At 41.8% G+C, this 22,425-nt stretch overlaps 1 protein-coding gene across 1 annotated transcript in view; it reads right to left on the bottom strand.

Annotated features, from left to right (window-relative positions):
* Positions 1-22,425, bottom strand: part of LOC135474932 (phosphoinositide 3-kinase adapter protein 1-like) — a 58,739-nt gene that overhangs the window by 9,746 nt on the left and 26,568 nt on the right. Inside the window, exons 7-13 of the mRNA XM_064754630.1 lie at positions 22,301-22,349; positions 19,104-19,241; positions 14,830-15,039; positions 10,717-10,866; positions 7,872-8,038; positions 7,203-7,373; positions 6,661-6,745 (exon numbers count right to left, since the gene is read on the bottom strand). Coding sequence (XP_064610700.1) covers positions 6,661-6,745; positions 7,203-7,373; positions 7,872-8,038; positions 10,717-10,866; positions 14,830-15,039; positions 19,104-19,241; positions 22,301-22,349 — 970 coding nt within the window. The remainder of the gene's footprint in view (positions 1-6,660; positions 6,746-7,202; positions 7,374-7,871; positions 8,039-10,716; positions 10,867-14,829; positions 15,040-19,103; positions 19,242-22,300; positions 22,350-22,425) is intronic.

Below are 22,425 nucleotides of genomic sequence, written 5' to 3'. Positions count from 1 at the left end.
CAACATTGTCTGGAATGTAATGCTGTGCAGATACTACACAAAGTGGACAACTTTGTCTGGAATGCAATGCTGTGCGGATGCTACATAAAGTGGACAGCCTGGCCTGGACTGTAATGCTGTGGGGATACTATATAAAGTTGACAACATTGTCTGGACTTTAATACTGTGTAGATGCTACATAAAGTGGACAACTTTGTCTGGAATGTAATGCTGTGCAGATATTATATAAAGTGGACAACCTGGCCTGGACTGTAATACTGTGTAGATACTACATAAAGTGGACAACTTTGTCTGGACTGTAATGCTGTGCGGATGCTACGTGAAGTGGACAACCTTGTCTGGAATGTAATGCTGTGCAGATATTATATAAAGTCGACAACCTTGTCTGGACTGTAATGCTGTGCGGATATTATATAAAGTGGACAACCTGGCCTGGACTGTAATACTGTGGGTATACTACATAAAGTGGACAACTTTGTCTGGAATGTAATGCTGTGCGGATGCTACGTGAAGTGGACAACCTTGTCTGGAATGTAATGCTGTGCGGATATTATATAAAGTGGACAACCTTGTTCGGACTGTAATGCTGTGCGAATATTATATAAAGTGGACAACCTGGCCTGGACTGTAATGCTGTGCAGACACTATATAAAGTCGACAACCTTGTTTGGACTGTAATGCTGTGGGGATACTATATAAAGTGGACAAACTGGTCAGGTCTAATGCATGTACAATGTGTGGGTGGACAACCTTGTCTGGACTGTAATGCTGTGGGGATACTACATAAAGTGGACAACTTTGTCTGGAATGTAATGCTGTGCGGATATTATATAAAGTCGACAACCTTGTCTGCAATGTAATGCTGTGCAGATACTACATAAAGTGGACAACCTTGTCTGGAATGTAATGCTGTGGGGATACTACATAAAGTCGACAACCTTGTCTGGAATGTAATGCTGTGGGGATACTATATAACGTGGACAACCTTGTCTGGAATGTAATGCTGTGGGGATACTATATAAAGTCGACAACCTTGTCTGGAATGTAATGCTGTGGGGATACTACATAAAGTCGACAACCTTGTCTGGAATGTAATGCTGTGGAGATACTACATAAAGTCGACAACTTTGTCTGGAATGTAATGCTGTGCGGATATTATATAAAGTCGACAACCTGGCCTGGAATGTAATGCTGTGTAGATACTACATAAAGTCGACAACCTTGTCTGGAATGCAATGCTGTGCGGATGCTACATAAAGTGGACAACCTGGCCTGGACTGTAATGCTGTGCAGATACTGCATAAAGTGGACAACCTTGTCTGGACTGTAATGCTGTGCTGATGCTACATAAAGTGGACAACTTTGTCTGGAATGTAATGCTGTGGGGATACTATATAAAGTTGACAACATTGTCTGGACTGTAATACTGTGCAGATACTACACAAAGTGGACAACTTTGTCTGGAATGTAATGCTGTGCGGATATTATATAAAGTGGACAGCCTGGCCTGGACTGTAATGCTGTGCGGATACTATATAAAGTGGACAACTTTGTCTGGAATGTAATGCTGTGGGGATACTACATAAAGTGGACAACTTTGTCTGGAATGTAATGCTGTGGGGATACTACATAAAGTGGACAACTTTGTCTGGAATGTAATGCTGTGCGGATATTATATAAAGTGGACAGCCTGGCCTGGACTGTAATGCTGTGCGGATACTATATAAAGTGGACAACTTTGTCTGGAATGTAATGCTGTGGGGATACTACATAAAGTGGACAACTTTGTCTGGAATGTAATGCTGTGCGGATATTATATAAAGTGGACAGCCTGGCCTGGACTGTAATGCTGTGCGGATACTATATAAAGTGGACAACCTTGTCTGGAATGTAATGCTGTGGGGATACTACATAAAGTGGACAACTTTGTCTGGAATGTAATGCTGTGGGGATACTACATAAAGTGGACAACATTGTCTGGAATGTAATGCTGTGCAGATATTATATAAAGTGGACAGCCTGGCCTGGACTGTAATGCTGTGCGGATACTATATAAAGTGGACAACCTTGTCTGGAATGTAATGCTGTGGGGATACTACATAAAGTGGACAACTTTGTCTGGAATGTAATGCTGTGCGGATATTATATAAAGTGGACAGCCTGGCCTGGACTGTAATGCTGTGCGGATATTATATAAAGTGGACAACCTTGTCTGGAATGTAATGCTGTGTGGATATTATATAAAGTCGACAACCTGGCCTGGACTGTAATGCTGTGGGGATACTACATAAAGTGGACAACCTTGTCTGGAATGTAATGCTGTGGGGATACTACATAAAGTGGACAACTTTGTCTGGAATGTAATGCTGTGCGGATATTATATAAAGTCGACAACCTGGCCTGGACTGTAATGCTGTGGGGATACTACATAAAATGGACAACCTTGTCTGGACTGTAATGCTGTGCGGATACTACACAAAGTGGACAACTTTGTCTGGAATGTAATGCTGTGGGGATACTACATAAAGTGGACAACTTTGTCTGGAATGTAATGCTGTGCGGATATTATATAAAGTCGACAACCTTGTCTGCACTGTAATGCTGTGCGGATACTATATAAAGTGGACAACTTTGTCTGGACTGTAAAGCTATGGGGATACTATATAAAGTGGACAAACTGGTCAGGTCTAATGCATGTACAATGTGTGGGTGGACAACCTTGTCTGGACTGTAATGCTATGGGGATTCTATATAAAGTGGACAACCTGGTCTGGTCGAATGGGTATACAATGTGTCGGTGGACAACCTTGTCTGGACTGTAATGCTGTGCAGATACTACACAAAGTGGACAACCTTGTCTGGAATGTAATGCTGTGCAGATACTACATAAAGTGGACAACTTTGTCTGGAATGTAATGCTGTGGGGATACTACATAAAGTGGACAACTTTGTCTGGAATGTAATGCTGTGCGGATATTATATAAAGTCGACAACCTTGTCTGCACTGTAATGCTGTGCGGATACTATATAAAGTGGACAACTTTGTCCGGACTGTAAAGCTATGGGGATACTATATAAAGTGGACAAACTGGTCAGGTCTAATGCATGTACAATGTGTGGGTGGACAACCTTGTCTGGACTGTAATGCTATGGGGATTCTATATAAAGTGGACAACCTGGTCTGGTCGAATGGGTGTACAATGTGTCGGTGGACAACCTCGTCTGGACTGTAATGCTGTGCAGATACTACATAAAGTGGACAGCCTACTGGTGGTACAAATTGGACAACCTGGTCTGGTCTATTGATGGTAGCAAACACAGTGTAAGTGGACAATCTGGTCTGGCCTACTGGTGGTAAAAAGTGGACAACTTGGTAGGTCTGGACATCAAAGCTGCAGGATACTACATGTAAATGGACAACCTGTTCTGGATTCTAATGCTGTGGGGACACTAAGTGGACAACCAATGCTGGGTACCACAAAGGGAATAACCTTGAACATTTTGAGTGCTACTAAGTTGACAACCTGGTCTGGGCAACAATGACGTGTGAAACAAAGTGAACAACCTGGTCTGGACACCAGTGTTGTGTGGTATTTAGGGGACAACTTGGTCAGAACACCAATGTTCTGTGGTACTAAGTGGACAGCCTGGTCTGGGCACCAACGATGTGTGGTATGAAGTGGACACCAGTGATGTGTGGTATGAAGTGGACAACCTGGTCTGGGCACCAGTGTTGTGTGGTACGAAGTGGACAACCTGGTCTGGGCACCAAAGATGTGTGGTACTAAGTGGACAACCTGGTCAGAGCTCCAATGATTTGTGGTACTATGTGGGCACCAACGATGTGTGGTATGAAGTGGACAACCTGGTCTGGGCACCAATGTTGTGTGGTACAAAGTGGACAACTTGGTCTGGGCATCAATGATGTGTGGTACTAAGTGGACAACCTGGTCAGAACACCAGTGTTGTGTGGTACTAAGTGGACAGCCTGGTCTGTGCACCAATGATGTGTGGCACAATGTGGACACCAATGATGTGTGGTACTAAGTGGACAACCTGGTCAGAGCTCCAATGATTTGTGGTACTAAGTGGGCACCAACGATGTGTGGTATGAAGTGGACAACCTGGTCTGGGCACCAATGTTGTGTGGTACGAAGTGGACAACTTGGTCTGGGCATCAATGATGTGTGGTACTAAGTGGACAACCTGGTCAGAATACCAGTGTTGTGTGGTACTAAGTGGACAGCCTGGTCTGTGCACCAATGATGTGTGGCACAATGTGGACACCAATGATGTGTGGTACTAAGTGGACAACCTGGTCAGAGCTCCAATGATTTGTGGTACTAAGTGGGCACCAAAGATGTGTGGTACTACGTGGACAACCTGGTCTGGGCACCATTGATGTGTGGTACTACGTGGACAACCTGGTCTGGGCACCAACGATGTGTGGTATGAAGTGGACAACCTGGTCTGGGCACCAGTGTTGTGTGGTACTAAGTGGACAATCTGGTCTGGACACTAGTGTTGGGTGGTACAAAGTGGACAACCTCGTCTGGGCACCAAAGATGTGTGGTACTAAGTGGACAACCTGGTATAAGCACCAATGATGTCTGGTACGAAGTGGACAACCTGGTCTGGGCACCAGTGTTGTGCGGTACAAAGTGGACAACCTGGTCTGGGCACCAGTGATGTGTGGTACTAAGTGGACAACCTGGTCTGGGCACCAATGATGTGTGGTACTAAGTCGACAACCTGGGCTGGGCACCAATGATGTCTGGTACGAAGTCGACAACCTGGTCTGGGCACCAGTGATGTGTGGTACGAAGTCCACAACCTGGCCTGGGCACTAGTGATGTGTGATACAAAGTGGACTACCTGGTCTGGGAACCAATGATGTGTGGTATGAAGTGGACAACCTGGTCCGGGCACCAGTGTTGTGTGGTACTAAGTGGACAATCTGGTCTGGACACTAGTGTTGTGTGGTACAAAGTGGACAACCTGGTCTGGGCACCAAAGATGTGTGGTACTAAGTGGACAACCTGGTATGAGCACCAGTTATGTCTGGTACGAAGTGGACAACCTGGTCTGGGCACCAGTGTTGTGCGGTACAAAGTCCACAACCTGGTCTGGGCACCAGTGATGTGTGGTACTAAGTGGACAACCTGGTCTGGGCACCAATGATGTGTGGTACTAAGTCGACAACCTGGGCTGGGCACCAATGATGTCTGGTACGAAGTGGACAACCTGGTCTGGGCACCAGTGTTGTGCGGTAATAAGTCGACAACTTGGTCTGGGCACCAGTGATGTGTGGTACGAAGTGGACAACCTGGTCTGGGCACCAATGATGTGTGGTACTAAGTCGACAACCTGGTCTGGGCACCAATGATGTCTGGTACGAAGTGGACAACCTGGTCTGGGCACCAGTGTTGTGCGGTACTAAGTCGACAACTTGGTCTGGGCACCAATGATGTGTGCTACGAAGTGGACAACCTGGTCTGGGCACCAATGTTGTGTGGTACTAAGTGGACAACCTGGTCTGGGCACAAATGATGCGTGGTAGAATGTGGACACCAATGATGTCTGGTACGAAGTGGACAACCTGGTCAGAACCCCAGTGTTGTGTGGTACTAAGTGGACAGCCTGGTCTGTGCACCAATGATGCGTGGTACAATGTGGACACCAATGATGTGTGGTATGAAGTGGACAACCTCGTCTGGGCACTAGTGATGTGTGGTACTAAGTGGACAACCTGGCCTGGGCTCCATTGATGTGTGGTACAAAGTGGACAACCTGATCTGGGCACCAATGATGTGTGGTATGAAGTGGACAACCTGGTCTGGGCACCAGTGTTGTGTGGTACTAAGTGGACAATCTGGTCTGGACACCAGTGTTGGGTGGTACAAAGTGGACAACCTGGTCTGGGCACCAGTGATGTGTGGTACTAAGTGGACAACCTGGTCTGGGCACCAATGATGTGTGGTACCAGGTTGACAGCCTGGTCTGGGCACCAGTGTTGTGTGGTACTGTCGGCATCCTGGTCTGGACACCAGTGTTGTGTGGTACTAAGTGGAAAACCTGGTCTGGGCACTAGTGTTGTGTGGTACAAAGTGGACAACCTGGTCTGGGCACCAATGATGAGTGGTACTGTCGACAACATGGTCTGGGCACCAATGATATGTGGTACTAAGTCGACAACCTGGTCTGGGCACCAGTGTTGTGTGGTGCTAAGGGGACAACCTGGTCTGGGCACCAATGATGTCTAGTATGAGTGGACAACCTGGTCTGGGCACCAAAGATGTGTGGTACTAAGTTGACAACCTGGTCTGGGCACCAATGATGTGTGGTACTAAGTGGACAACCTGCTCTGGACACCAGTGTTGTGTGGTACTAAGTGGACAACCTGGTCTGGTCACCCATGATGTGTGGTACGAAGTGGGCAACCTGGTCTGGACACCAGTGTTGTGTGGTACTTAGAGAAGAACCTGGTCTGGACACCAATGCTACATGACCTTTGAACAAATGAGCAAAATTGAGAAAAGTGTTTATACTAACATTTGATGGTTTTACTATGCTTATTAGTTGTAAACTTTGCATTTGTCACAAATGACACTAATGCAGTGGAATTCTGCTACTTGTCACTTGAGCTTGCAATCTTGTTACCTGAGGATGTCGGTGATGTGGGGGTCATCACATTGGTCTGGGGGGTAGGGGTCATCACACTGGTTATACCAGAACGCCCTGGTTTCTACAGCAGAAAACACAGACATAAGAAACACACAGAAATGTTTGGGTCATACATCTTAAAGAAACTGAGGATCCAAGAATCTGCTCATAAAATGGCTGATCTCAACACCTTTCACTACCTGCTTCCATGTCCCTTTCAAAAAAATCTGTTTTTTCTGGAGCTATCCTAAAAGGCTTGAACATAACATTTAATATCATCTCAATGGCTTGCATTATCACAATTCACTTTACATTAGAGTAAATACATGTACATAAAGCATCATAAACATCTGATATTAAAGGGGAAAACTAATGGGAAAATAAAAGGGGAGCTGCATAAACGGTCCAAATGACATATAAATGCATTGTTTTCATCTGTGACTGATAACAGTGATGTTATAAAGGAAAAAACAAAGTAGTTGATAGCTTTGGACCATCTTGATACAGTCGGGAAGTTAGTTTTATGAGTTCTCCATTACCTTAGCTTTTGTTTTGAACTTGGACTCGACGGATAGGTCAGGTGTTGACTTTGTCTTTTTCTTGAACAGTTTTGAAAGAAAACTGCTCTTCCTGGGTCTAGCTGAAACTACAGCTGGTGTAGTTTCATCACTGTCTGCTAAAGTTGTAGTTTTAAATTCCTTGATTGCATTCTGGAAAAAATATATTTGGTATTAAATTCAACTTACCAAACTTACAAATATATACTCAGTATTTCTACGGTGAATATCTGTGAACTATGTTCTTCAAAGAACTTGTAAACTGGCAAATTCTTATTCCTCTAAAAATCAAAAAATAAAACATGTATCAAAGATATTTGTACTCCTGAATTAAAAATAATGACTTTAAATAAAATAATGACTTTAAAACCACATTGGCAGTATCGCATCCATAGGGAAAATATTTTAATACTATATCTCAGTTACATGGTATATCAAATATGACATATATGCCAAACAAAAACAAGTAAGTGATACACACAAAAACTTGTCAGATTTTAATAACAGGTCTGAATTAGCAAAATAAAAGTTTCTATTAGACTGGGGGCAGTTTTAGTGATGCATTTTTCTTGTAAGAAACAAAACGGAGTAAAAAATATTTGAGCACATAATGTGCACACTTGTTAAACTCACAGAAAAACCCCTGCTTACCCATTTGCTGTCAAACGTGGACTGACTTTTACGATATTGTTCATCCCATTTGGTCACTAGCTGCTTAGCTTCATCCATGGACACAGAGCCCTCAGCAGCAGATTGAAGGATGTTTCTCAAGGCTTGGTCCTTCTGGCTTATACCAGTCATGTTCACAACGGAAAATTCTGCAACATTAAGATGGCAGCTAAATAATAGGTCCTTCTGAATCGTGTCATGAAAATGGAACACTTGCCACAAGGCCAGGAAATCCTGTCATGAAAATAGAACACTTGCCACAAGGCCAGGAAATCTTGTCATGAAAATAAAACACTTGATACAAGGCTAGGAAATCTTGTCATGAAAATAAAACACTTGATACAAGGCCAGGAAATCTTGTCATGAAAATGGAACACTTGATACAAGACCAGGAAATCTTGTCATGAAAATAGAACACTTGATACAAGGCCAGGAAATCTTGTCATGAAAATAAAACACTTGATACAAGGCCAGGAAATCTTGTCATGAAAATGGAACACTTGATACAAGACCAGGAAATCTTGTCATGAAAATAGAACACTTGAAACAAGGCCAGGAAATCTTGTCATGAAAATAAAACACTTGATACAAGGCCAGGAAATCTTGTCATGAAAATAAAACACTTGATACAAGGCCAGGAAATCTTGTCATAAAACACTTGATACAAGGCCAGGAAATCTTGTCATGAAAATAAAACACTTGATACATGGCCAGGAAATCTTGTCATGAAAATAAAACACTTGATACAAGGCCAGGAAATCTTGTCATAAAACACTTGATACAAGGCCAGGAAATCTTGTCATGAAAATAAAACACTTGATACATGGCCAGGTAATCTTGTCATGAAAATAAAACACTTGATACAAGGCCAGGAAATCTTGTCATAAAACACTTGATACAAGGCCAGGAAATCTTGTCATGAAAATAAAACACTTGATACAAGGCCAGGAAATCTTGTCATGAAAATTGAACATTTGATACAAGGCCAGGAAATCTTGTCATGAAAATGGAACACTTGATACAAGGCCAGGAAATCTTGTCATGAAAATGGAACACTTTATACAAGACCAGGAAACCTTGTCATGAAAATGGTACACTTGATACAAGGCCAGGAAATCTTGTCATGAAAATGGAACACTTGATACAAGGCCAGGAAATCTTGTCATGAAAATGGAACACTTGATACAAGGCCAGGAAATCTTGTCATGAAAATAAAACACTTGATACGTGGCTAGGAAATCTTGTCATGAAAATAAAACACTTGCCACAAGGCCAGGAAATCCTGTCATGAAAATAAAACACTTGATACAAGGCCAGGAAACCTTGATATGAAAATGGAACACTTAATACAAGGCCAGGAAATCTTGCCATGAAAATGAAATACTTGATACAAGGCCAGGAAACCTTGTTATGAAAATGGACCACTTGATACAAGGTCAGGAAATCTTGTCATGAAAATGGAACAGTTGATACAAGGTCAGGAAATCTTGTCATGGAAATGGAACACTTAATACAAGGCCAGGAAATTTGTCATGAAAATGGAACACTTGATACAAGGCCAGGAAATTTTGTCATGCAAAATGGAACACTTGATACAAGGCCAGGAAATCTTGTCAGGAAAATGGAACACTTGATACAAGGCTAGGAAATCTTGTCGTGAAAATAAAATACTTGATACAAGGCTAGGAAATCTTGTCATGAAAATGGAACACTTGATACAAGGCCAGGAAATCTTGTCATGAAAACGGAACACTTGATACAAGGCCAGGAAATCTTGTCATGAAAATGGAACACTTGGTACAAGGTCAGGAAATCTTGTCATGAAAATGGAACATTTGATACAAGGCCAGGAAATCTTGTCATGAAAATGGAACACTTGGTACAAGGCCAGGAAATCTTGTCATGAAAATGGAACACTTGATACAAGGCCAGAAAATCTTGTCATGAAAATATAACACTTGATACAAGGCTAGGAAATCTTGTCATGAAAATAAAACACTTGATACAAGGCCAGAAAATCTTGTCATGAAAATGGAACACTTGATACAAGGCCAGGAATTCCACATTTCTAATGTCACATGTAGGGCAGCAGCTCATTTATCACTCTCATAGATTCATCACTTTCACCTAAAATGTTCACAATGTTCACTTCCTGAATTTCAAAACTATTAAAGGCATGCCACCAGATTCATTTACTTGATTGTCATTTAATGTCATACTTTAATAATAACTTTTTACATTTAGAATGATAGCCAGTTTAATGGGTGGTGGAAACCAGAGGGCTCAGAGTCAGTCACCAACATCTGGCATGGCATTTTGCAAAACCATATTGCTTCAAGGTTATTTATAGAGCTGATTCTTGTTGAACTGACAGATTGAAGAATTTTTCTCTTATATTTTATAAAGTTCAGGAAATCCTATGGTTGAAGGTGCTCTTGCGACGAGACTTTTTGTTGACATTGCTTATTATTTTAAATGAGACTTTATGTTGACATTGCTTATTATTTTAAATGAGACTTTTGTTGACATTGCTTATTATTTTGACTGAGACTTTTCGTGTCTTATATGCACCATAATTACTTGAATCAGATCAAGATACACACTCTTCACTGATAATTTATGACAAAAAGTACAATTTCATCAATGTACACAAAATAATACTCTTAAAACAATAACCAATGGTAACATGACAAAAGACTGAGGAATCATAACATCTGATAACAGAATACACGAGTAGATTTGTTGTAAAAGGTAGTCAGAAAGCGTGAAACATGTCAATCTCACTGAATCAGTCATGACTTACTGACACTACAACACATGGACCTACTTTTTGTTTGTAGTGGCGCAGGTGAAAATGGCTGAGGTGTTTGGGAGGTGCTTTCCCCTACAGCTGCTGACCTCATCACCTCGTCTTGCAACCCACTCGCTCGGCTGGATGTTGAGTGGTCATCACTGTCAGAATTACATCGGGGAAGATCTGCTCAAGTGGAAATGACCACACCAATCAAGATAGTAAGATCAAATCTACTAGCCAGACACATACATGTGTGTTGTCATAGAAACCATCAAATTCAGACACATACAGGTAGGTTGCCACAGAAACCATCAAATTCATTGCAGATCAAAAGATTTTTCGTGTTCATTTATTTTTTTTAAATAATGACAAAGGTTTTTTTGGAAATCGCTTGGTGCAGAATATTTGGCTAGGGTCTGAGTGTACTGTACATGTGTCTTAGGTTACATCGTAATCTTCTGACATTTATTATTAGTGTAACGGGAGCAGCTTTCCAGCGCTTATATTAGCAGTGGCAAGCGGGAATTTCCCTTTAGCTCTGTTGGCAAAGCACTGGACTTCTGATGCAGAGACCCGAGTTTAAATCTTTGTGAGAACCACGTAGTGAAGTCCTTCAACCATTACACTGGTGCCGTGGTATGTGGTATTGCACATAAGGTATGTGGTTTTGCACAAAAGGTATCATGTTATTTTTCAAGTCCAGCTCGTACTGCATTTGCTTTATATGACTGTATGTCAGAAGGTTGATCATGTGATTTATATGACTGTGTCAGAAGGTTGGTCATGCTCTTTATATGACTGTGTCAGAATGTTGGTCATGTGCTTTATATGACTGTGTCAGAAGGTTGGTCATGTGCATTACATGACTATGTCAGAATGTTGGTCATGTGCTTTATATGACTGTATGTCAGAAGGTTGGTCATGCCCTTTATATGACTGTGTCAGAAGGTTGGTCATGTGCTTTATAAGACTGTCAGAAGGTTGGTCATGTGCCCTATATCACAATGTAAGAAGGTTGGTCATGTCCTTAATATGACTGTGTCAGAAGGTTGGTCATGCCCTTTATATGATTGTGTCAGAAGGTTGGTCATGTACTTAATATGACTGTGTCAGAAGGTTAGTCATGCTCTATATATCACTGTGTCAGATGGTTGGTCATGCTCTTTATATGACTGTATGTCAAAAGGTTGGCCATGCTCTTTATATAACTGTGTCAGAAGGTTGATCATGTACTTTATATGACTATGTCAGAAGGTTGGTCATGTGCTTTATATGACGTTATGTCAGAAGTTTGGTCATGTGCTTTATATGACTGTGTCAGAAGGTTGGTCATGTGCTTTATATGACTGTATGTCAGAAGGTTGGTCATGCTCTTCATATGACTGTGTCAGAAGGTTGGTCATACATTTTTTATGACTGTCAGAAGGTTGGTCATGTGCTTTATATGACTATGTGTCAGAAGGTTGGTCATGTGCTTTATATGACTATGTCTGAAGGTTGGTCATGTGCTTTAGATGACTATGTTAGAAGGTTGGTCATGTGCTTTATATGACGTTGTGTCAGAAGGTTGGTCAAGTGCTTTATATGACTATGTGTCAGAAGGTTAGTCATGTGCTTTATATGACTGTATGTCGGAAGGTTGGTCATGCTCTTCATATGACTGTGTTAGAAGGTTGGTCATACACTTTTTATGACTGTCAGAAGGTTGGTCATGCTCTTTATATGACTGTAAGTCAGAAGGTTGGTCATGTGCCTTAAATGACTATGTCAGAAGGTTGGTCATGTGCTTTCTATGACTGTATGTCAGGAGGTTGGTCATGTGTTTTATATGACTGTATGTCACAAGCATGGCCATGTGCTTTATATGATTGTATGTCAGAAGGTTGGTCATGTGCCTTATATGACTGTAAGTCAGAAGGTTGGTCATACACTTTATATGACTGTATGTCAGAAGGTTGGTCAAGCAGGTTTATTTAAGGCACTAATGTTTCTTCCACTTAAAAAAAGAAGACAATCAATTACACAAATTAAATATTTGCACTACATACATGTAGCCAGCTACATCTTACACAAACCCCATAATAATCAGTAGGCTCTTGCTATTTTCATTACCATAAGTCATTACCTACATATGTGAACACTTTGGGATCAGTTCTTGTTTACAGGGTGCCCAACTGTTGCACATAACCTGTACCAGTGAATCAGGCCTGTTCTAGTTTTCAGGTTGCCCATATGTCAAACCTAACATATGTACAAGGGAATCACACCTGCTCTGGTTACCAGGTTGCCCACCTGTTACACGTAACACACCCAAAAGTGAATCAGACCTGTTCTAGTTTTCAGGTTGCCCACCTGTCACATGTAACACAGCTACAACTGAATTAGACCTGTTCTAGTTTCCAGGTTGTCCACCTGTCACACATAACCCGTACCAGTGAATCAGGCCTGTTATATTTTTCAGGTTCTAGTTTCCAGGTTGCCCACCTGTCACACGTAATACATGTACAAGTGATTCAGTCCTGCTCTGGTTTCCCGGTTGCCCACCTGTCACACGTAACACAGCTACAAGTGAATCAGGCCTGTTCTAGTTTCCAGGTTGCCCACCTGTCACACGTAATACATGTACAAGTGATTCAGTCCTGCTCTGGTTTCCCGGTTGCCCACCTGTCACACGTAACACAGCTACAAGTGAATCAGGCCTGTTCTAGTTTCCAGGTTGCCCACCTGTCACACGTAATACATGTACAAGTGATTCAGTCCTGCTCTAGTTTCCAGGTTGCCCACCTGTCACACGTAACACAGCTACAAGTGAATCAGACCTGTTCTAGTTTCCAGGTTGCCCACCTGTCACACGTAATACATGTACAAGTGTTTCAGGCCTGTTCTAGTTTCCAGGTTGCCCACCTGTCACACGTAACACATGTACAAGTGAATCAGTCCTGCTCTAGTTTCCAGGTTGCCCACCTGTCACAGGTAACACATGTACAAGTGTTTCAGGCCTGTTCTAGTTTCCAGGTTGCCCACCTGTCACACATAACACATGAACAAGTGAATCAGTCCTGCTCTAGTTTCCAGGTTGCCCACCTGTCACACGTAACACATGTACAAGTGAATCAGGCCTGCTCTAGTTTCCAGGTCACCCACCTGTCACACGTAACACATGTACAAGTGAATCAGTCCTGCTCTAGTTTCCAGGTTGCCCACCTGTCACACGTAACACATGTACAAGTGAATCAGACCTGTTCTAGGTTCCAGGTTGCCCACCTGTCACACGTAACACATGTACAAGTGAATCAGTCCTGTTCTAGTTTCCAGGTTGCCCACCTGTCACACGTAACACATGTACAAGTGTTTCAGGCCTGTTCTAGTTTCCAGGTTGCCCACCTGTCACACATAACACATGAACAAGTGAATCAGTCCTGCTCTAGTTTCCAGGTTGCCCACCTGTCACATGTAACACATGTACAAGTGAATCAGTCCAGCTCTAGTTTCCAGGTTGCCCACCTGTCACATGTAACACAGCTACAACTGAATCAGGCCTGTTCTAGTTTCCAGGCTGCCCAACTGTCACTGTTACACAGCTACAAGTGAAACAGTCCTGCTCTAGTTTCCAGGTTGCCCACCTGTCACGCGTAACACAGCTACAAGTGATTCAGTCCTTCTCTAGTTTCCAGGTTGCCCACCTGTCACGCAAAACCCATACAAGTGAATCAGGCCTGTTCTTGTTTCCAGGTTGCCCAACTGTCACATGTAACACAGCTACAACTGAATCAGGCCTGTTCTAGTTTCCAGGTTGCCCACCTGTCACATGTAACACAGCTACAACTGAATCAGGCCTGTTCTAGTTTCCAGGCTGCCCACCTGTCACTGTTACACAGCTACAAGTGAAACAGTCCTGCTCTAGTTTCCAGGTTGCCCACCTGTCATGCGTAACACAGCTACAAGTGATTCAGTCCTTCTCTAGTTTCCAGGTTGCCCACCTGTCACGCATAACCCATACCAGTGAATCAGGCCTGTTCTTGTTTCCAGGTTGCCCACCTGTCACACGTAACAAAGCTACAACTGAATCAGGCCTGTTCTAGTTTTCAGGTTGCCCACCTGTCACACGTAACACAGCTACAAGTGAATCCAACCATTGATGCTTACCTGTAACATCTCCATCCTCAGATATGGACTGAGTGGATGAAGAAGGACTAGAGCTAGCTTTCTGTGACTTTAGGGTGGTCTGTGAAAGTATGGCCAGATGGGGAGATGGGGCAGCCTCAGTGTGGGTAGAACACTCTGGGGGGTTGGTATTAGTTGAGAGCAGTTCAGACGCGGTCATGTAAGTTGATGTATCATGTGTCCTATTTGATGCTGAAAAGATAACAGGAACTTGAGATAATCCTCATTAAACAATATTCACAACAATATACACTGTCCTCCTTTACAGACACAGTACAAAAGAGCCACATGTGCACTACTCTAGCTAGCATTAGAATGAACATTCAGCTTGCTCTTTTCATGACAGTTTTACATATATCTATTTAGTTTTCCATTCTTAGTGAAACCCCATGTACATTTGTGGCTGTTACGGACTTGGCGCCGCAGGTGAGCATCAGGAGTGCTTAGGGGATTATACTGACAGTTCAACAATAATAAAGAGGCTCACGCTTCACTGAGCAGTTAGTCTATGCTTCTACCAACAACAGTTCATGTTTTCCTCAGTTTTAATCATAATAATTTTAGTACGTGCAACAGGCTGATTGTTTTACTATCGTTTTTTTTTTTTTTTGTCATAAATGGGAATTTGGGATAAAACTCTGTGGAGATTAAGCGTGACTACCCAGTACCTGTACTCAAGTGAAGTGTTCTGTCAAATATCCATTTATAACCTGCAGGGCTTTCCGTAAACAAAGCTGGGGAAAGAATTTAGCATACCGTGAATCCATACTTGCAAACTACATGTAGGCCCACCAGCAGACAGGATGGTGTCAAACTGTAATCAAAGCGACACCACCACACGTGCAAGTACATCGCCACACGTGCGAGTGCACTGCCACACATGCGCGTGCACTGCCACACATGTGAGTGCACTATCCATCTATCACGTGATTTTTGCTAGCGAACTGCAAAACAATAATCCTATCTGTTGCTCAATGCGTAAATCAGGCCTGGGCAAAACTGTATACAGGAAATCATAACACGTTTTGTTTATAAAGCGAGTGACAATGTTGTGCGAATTGCTAATATGATAACAACTGAAACAAAATCCTGTCTACAATATGCCGGGCTCTCACACACTGCTACTCAAGAGATGTAGAAGTAAAACATTGTACAATTCAGAATCCTCGCATGGAGTTTGTGCTCTGTGTGTAATGGGAGGTTCCGACCTAAAAATGCAAAAAAAGGAACTCTCCTGCAATAGGAGGACTGATCCGAATGTAAAGAAACAAAATGTGCATGTAGATTGACATACTAATTGGAATTACATTGATACGGGAAGCTGATATCAGATATTTCTCTGTAAAAAGTCGTTATCAGCTGAAATACATTTGTACACAAATTCGTTGCATGTTGAGGGCACTCACCAGATAATCATTCACCAGATAACGGTATGAGGTGACTTCCACCAGACAACCGTTCACCAGATAACGGTATGAGGTGACTTCCACCAGACAATCATTCACCAGAGAACCGTATGAGGTGACTTCCACCAGACAATTGTTCACCAGATAATGGTATGAGGTGACTTCCACCAGACAATCGTTCACCAGAGAACAGTATGAGGTGACTTCCACCAGACAACTGTTCACCAGATAACGGTATGAGGTGACTTACACCAGACAATCGTTCACCAGATAATGGTATGAGGTGACTTACACCAGACAACCGTTCACCAGATAACGGTATGAGGTGACTTCCACCAGACAATTGTTCACCAGATAATGGTATGAGGTGACTTACACCAGACAATCGTTCACCAGATAATGGTATGAGGTGACTTCCACCAGACAACTGTTCACCAGAGAACTGTATGAGGTGACTTCCACCAGACAACCGTTCACCAGATAAAGGTATGAGGTGACTTCCACCAGACAATCGTTCACCAGAGAACCGTATGAGGTGATTTCCACCAGACAACCGTTCACCAGATAACAGTATGAGGTGACTTACACCAAACAATAGTTCACCAGATAATGGTATGAGGTGACTTCCACCAGACAATTGTTCACCAGATAACGGTATGAGGTGACTTACACCAGACAATCATTCACCAGAGAACTGTATGAGGTGACTTCCACCAGACAATTGTTCACCAGAAAACGGTATGATGTGACTTCCACCAGACAATCGTTCACCAGATAACAGTATGAGGTTCTTACACCAGACAATCGTTCACCAGATAAAGGTATGAAGTGACTTCCACCAGACAATCGTCCACCAGAGAACCGTATGAGGTGATTTCCACCAGACAACCGTTCACCAGATAACAGTATGAGGTGACTTACACCAGACAATAGTTCACCAGATAATGGTATGAGGTGACTTCCACCAGACAATTGTTCACCAGATAACAGTATGAGGTGACTTACAACAGACAATCATTCACCAGAGAACTGTATGAGGTGACTTCCACCAGACAATTGTTCACCAGACAACGGTATGACGTGACTTCCACCAGACAATCGTTCACCAGATAACAGTATGAGGTTCTTACACCAGACAATCGTTCACCAGATAAAGGTATGAGGTGACTTCCACCATACAATCATTCACCAGAGAACTGTATGAGGTGACTTACACCAGACAATTGTTCACCAGACAACGGTATGACGTGACTTCCACCAGACAATCGTTCACCAGATAACAGTATGAGGTTCTTACACCAGACAATCGTTCACCAGATAACGGTATGAGGTGACTTCCACCAGACAATTGTTCACCAGATAATGGTATGAGGTGACTTCCATCAGACAATCATTCACCAGAGAACTGTATGAGGTGACTTACACCAGACAATCGTTCACCAGACAACGGTATGAGGTGATTTCCACCAGACAATCATTCACCAGAGAACCGTATGAGGTGACTTACACCAGACAATCATTCATCAGATAGATAACAGTATGAGGTGACTTACACTGGATAATCGTTCACCAGATAATGGTATGAGGTGACTTACACCAGACAATCGTTCACCAGATAACAGTATGAGGTGACTTACACTAGACAATCATTCATCAGAGAACCGTATGAGGTGACTTCCACCAGACAATCGTTCACCAGCTAACGGTATGAGGTGACTTACACCAGACAATCATTCACCAGATAACGGTATGAGGTGACTTCCATCAGACAATCATTCACCAGAGAACTGTATGAGGTGACTTACACCAGACAATCGTTCACCAGACAACGGTATGAGGTGATTTCCACCAGACAATCATTCACCAGAGAACCGTATGAGGTGACTTACACCAGACAATCATTCATCAGATAGATAACAGTATGAGGTGACTTACACCGGATAATCGTTCACCAGATAATGGTATGAGGTGACTTACACCAGACAATCGTTCACCAGAGAACAGTATGAGGTGACTTACACTAGACAATCATTCATCAGAGAACCGTATGAGGTGACTTCCACCAGACAATCGTTCACCAGCTAACGGTATGAGGTGACTTACACCAGACAATCATTCACCAGATAACGGTATGAGGTGACTTACACCAGACAACTGTTCACCAGATAATGGTATGAGGTGACTTCCACCAGACAATCATTCACCAGAGAACTGTATGAGGTGACTTACACCAGACAATCGTTCACCAGACAACGATATGAGGTGATTTCCACCAGACAATCATTCACCAGAGAACTGTATGAGGTGACTTACACCAGACAATCGTTCATCAGACAAAGGTATGAGGTGATTTCCACCAGACAATTGTTCACCAGATAACAGTATGAGGTGACTTACAGCAGACAATCATTCACCAGATAGATAACAGTATGAGGTGACTTACACCGGATAATCGTTCACCAGATAACGGTATGAGGTGACTTACACCAGACAATCGTTCACCACATAACAGTATGAGGTGACTTCCACGTAGGCCTAACCTCAATAATCCCTTCCTCTACAGTGCACGTTGTGCATGAAACTTTAGGTCATTTACAGTATAATGAAGGCATGGCATTGGATAAAATGAGAATACAGCGTGCGACCAATTTATGACAAACAGTGGCTGCAAAAACCACGAAAAGCTGCCAATCATGAATGTAACTGTTAAATCCCTGGGATTTTTCTATCAGTCTTATCTGCTGTTCTACAAGTAAAATATTTATAGCATGGCATAAAAAACCAATCACATAAGAAAGTATAAGTCTTATGGAATCTGAGACATAATAAATGAGAGAGCATATGACAAACCTGTGCTATTCCTATCCATTACTATATAAATACTCTGGGTGCTCTTTTCCTGGTTAGGGGCATCCGGGTAGGTTCCACCAGGGCAAGGAGGTGGTGGTCTCTCTCCAAGAGAGCTGTCTTCCATGGGTTGACTTTGTTCTTCATGTAGGATAAAGGAAAGACAAATCTGAGTTTTTCTTTTGAGGTTTATAATGCTCAGAGCACAATCAGCCTATAATAGAGACATGCATACATGTATGGGTAATGACAACATACTTACCTCTTGAATATATGTATCACTAGTTTCAACAGAGTACCCTCCCTTTACATGGGAATGGAAGCTAGACAGATTTCTAGCATAGGAATTTATGCACCAACATTTAGACATTTTTAACTTCCTAAAATGCAGAACAGGACGACGAGATGATGGTGGTCTTTCAGAATTCGTTTTCTTTTATGTCTATTGAATGCCTATGTTCTCATCATCATGTATAGGCATACATATAGGCCTACATACATGTTTAACAGTAATACAAAATGTGTTAGTCAATCTTGGCATGCTAAAATTTTACTCACAACTGATATATATATATATATATATATATGGGCCAACAGTATAAGTTTATCAACACTGACAATATCAATTCTTCCTTGTTCACTGTTAACCTGCGAGTCATTCTGAGGGGTTACTCTCTGCATCATGGAGGAAGTGTACTTCTTATCAAATCAGTATGTCAAGTAGCCAGATACAGTTAGACAAGCTGGTCAAAAGGACATAATCACTACTGACATAATGTACAAGTACACAGAGAGAGGATTCATCAATACTAACTGTACATGTACAGATATATATAGGAAGAGGACTCATCAAGACTAACTGTACATGTACAAGTATGCAGGGAGGGGACTCATCATCACTAACTGTACATGTACATGTATATAGGGAGAGGACTCATCAACACTAACTGTACATGTACATGATATAGGGAGAGGACCCATCAATACTAACTGTACATGTACATGAATATAGGGAGAGGACTCATCAATATTAACTGTACATGTACATGTATATAGGGAGAGGACTCATCAACACTAACTGTGCATGTACATGATATAAGGAGAGGACTCATCAATACTAACTGTACATGTACATGTATATAGGGAGAGGACTCATCAATACTAACTGTACATGTACATGTATATAGGGAGAGAACCCATCAATACTAACTGTACATGTACATGATATAGGGAGAGGACTCATCAATACTAACTGTACATGTACATGTATATAGAGAGAGGACCCATCAATATTAACTGTACATGTACATGATATAGGGAGAGGACTCATCAACACTAACTGTACATGTACATGATATAAGGAGAGGACTCATCAATATTAACTGTACATGTACATGATATAGGGAGAGGACTCATCAATACTAACTGTACATGTACATGATATAGGGAGAGGAATCATCAATACTAACTGTACATATACATGATATAGGGAGAGGACTCATCAATATTAACTGTACATGTACATGATATAGGGAGAGGACTCATCAACACTAACTGTACATGTACATGATATAAGGAGAGGACTCATCAATATTAACTGTACATGTACATGATATAGGGAGAGGACTCATCAACATTAACTGTACATGTACATGAATATAGGGAGAGGACTCATCAATACTAACTGTACATGTACATGATATAGGGAGAGGACTCATCAATACTAACTGTACATGTACATGATACAGGGAGAGGACTCATCAATACTAACTGTACATGTACATGTATATAGGGAGAGGACTCATCAATATTAACTGTACATGTACAAGTATGCAGGGAGAGGACTCATCAATACTAACTGTACATGTACATGAATATAGGGAGAGGACTCATCAATATTAACTGTACATGTACATGATATAGGGAGAGGACTCATCAACACTAACTGTACATGTACAAGTATGCAGGGAGAGGACTAATCAATACTAACTGTACATGTACATGTATATAGGCAGAGGACTCATCAATACTAACTGTACATGTACATGAATATAGGGAGAGGACTCATCAATACTAACTGTACATGTACATGAATATAGGGAGAGGACTCATCAATATTAACTGTACATGTACATGAATATAGGGAGAGGAATCATCAATACTAACTGTACATGTACATGAATATAGGGAGAGGACTCATCAATACTAACTGCACATGTACATGAATATAGGGAGAGGACTCATCAATATTAACTGTACATGTACATGTATATAGGGAGAGGACTCATCAATACTAACTGTACATGTACATGAATATAGGGAGAGGACTCATCAATACTAACTGTACATGTACATGATACAGGGAGAGGAATCATCAATACTAAATTTACATGTACATGAATATAGGGAGAGGACTCATCAATACTAACTGTACATGTACATGATATAGGGAGAGGACTCATCAATACTAACTGTACATGTACATGTATATAGGGAGAGGACTCATCAATACTAACTGTACATGTACATGAATATAGGGAGAGGAATCATCAATACTAACTGTACATGTACATGTATATAGGGAGAGGACTCATCAATATTAACTGTACATGTACATGAATATAGGGAGAGGACTCATCAATACTAACTGTACATGTACATGAATATAGGGAGAGGACTCATCAATACTAACTGTACATGTACATGAATATAGGGAGAGGAATCATCAATACTAACTGTACATGTACATGTATATAGGGAGAGGACTCATCAATATTAACTGTACATGTACATGAATATAGGGAGAGGACTCATCAATACTAACTGTACATGTACATGAATATAGGGAGAGGACTCATCAATACTAACTGTACATGTACATGATACAGGGAGAGGAATCATCAATACTAAATTTACATGTACATGAATATAGGGAGAGGACTCATCAATACTAACTGTACATGTACATGATATAGGGAGAGGACTCATCAATACTAACTGTACATGTACATGTATATAGGGAGAGGACTCATCAATACAGTACATGTACACATAATCAGAAAGACAGCAGATAGCAGATGACATGCGTGTGTATATGGTAGTGTTATTAGTTCTCGGCCACTGTCCCAAACATAACCCAATCTGTGCAGACACTCAAGGATGTGTTGTGATAGTAGTGAGAGATTTCATGTCACACATACTTGTTGAGATCATCTCGTTGTACACCATGGCTATCGGAACACCAGTATGCTGAAAGCAAATTCCAGACAACAAAGTCAGTCAAAACAGTCTGCTTAACAAAAGAGCAATAAAGCTACAGTGCTGG

Source organism: Liolophura sinensis, chromosome 1 (assembly GCF_032854445.1).
Source record: "Liolophura sinensis isolate JHLJ2023 chromosome 1, CUHK_Ljap_v2, whole genome shotgun sequence".
NCBI classification, from domain to species: Eukaryota; Metazoa; Mollusca; class Polyplacophora; order Chitonida; family Chitonidae; genus Liolophura; species Liolophura sinensis.
The sequence above is the reverse complement of the archived record's forward strand: the minus strand, read 5'-3'. Positions and strand labels throughout refer to the sequence as shown.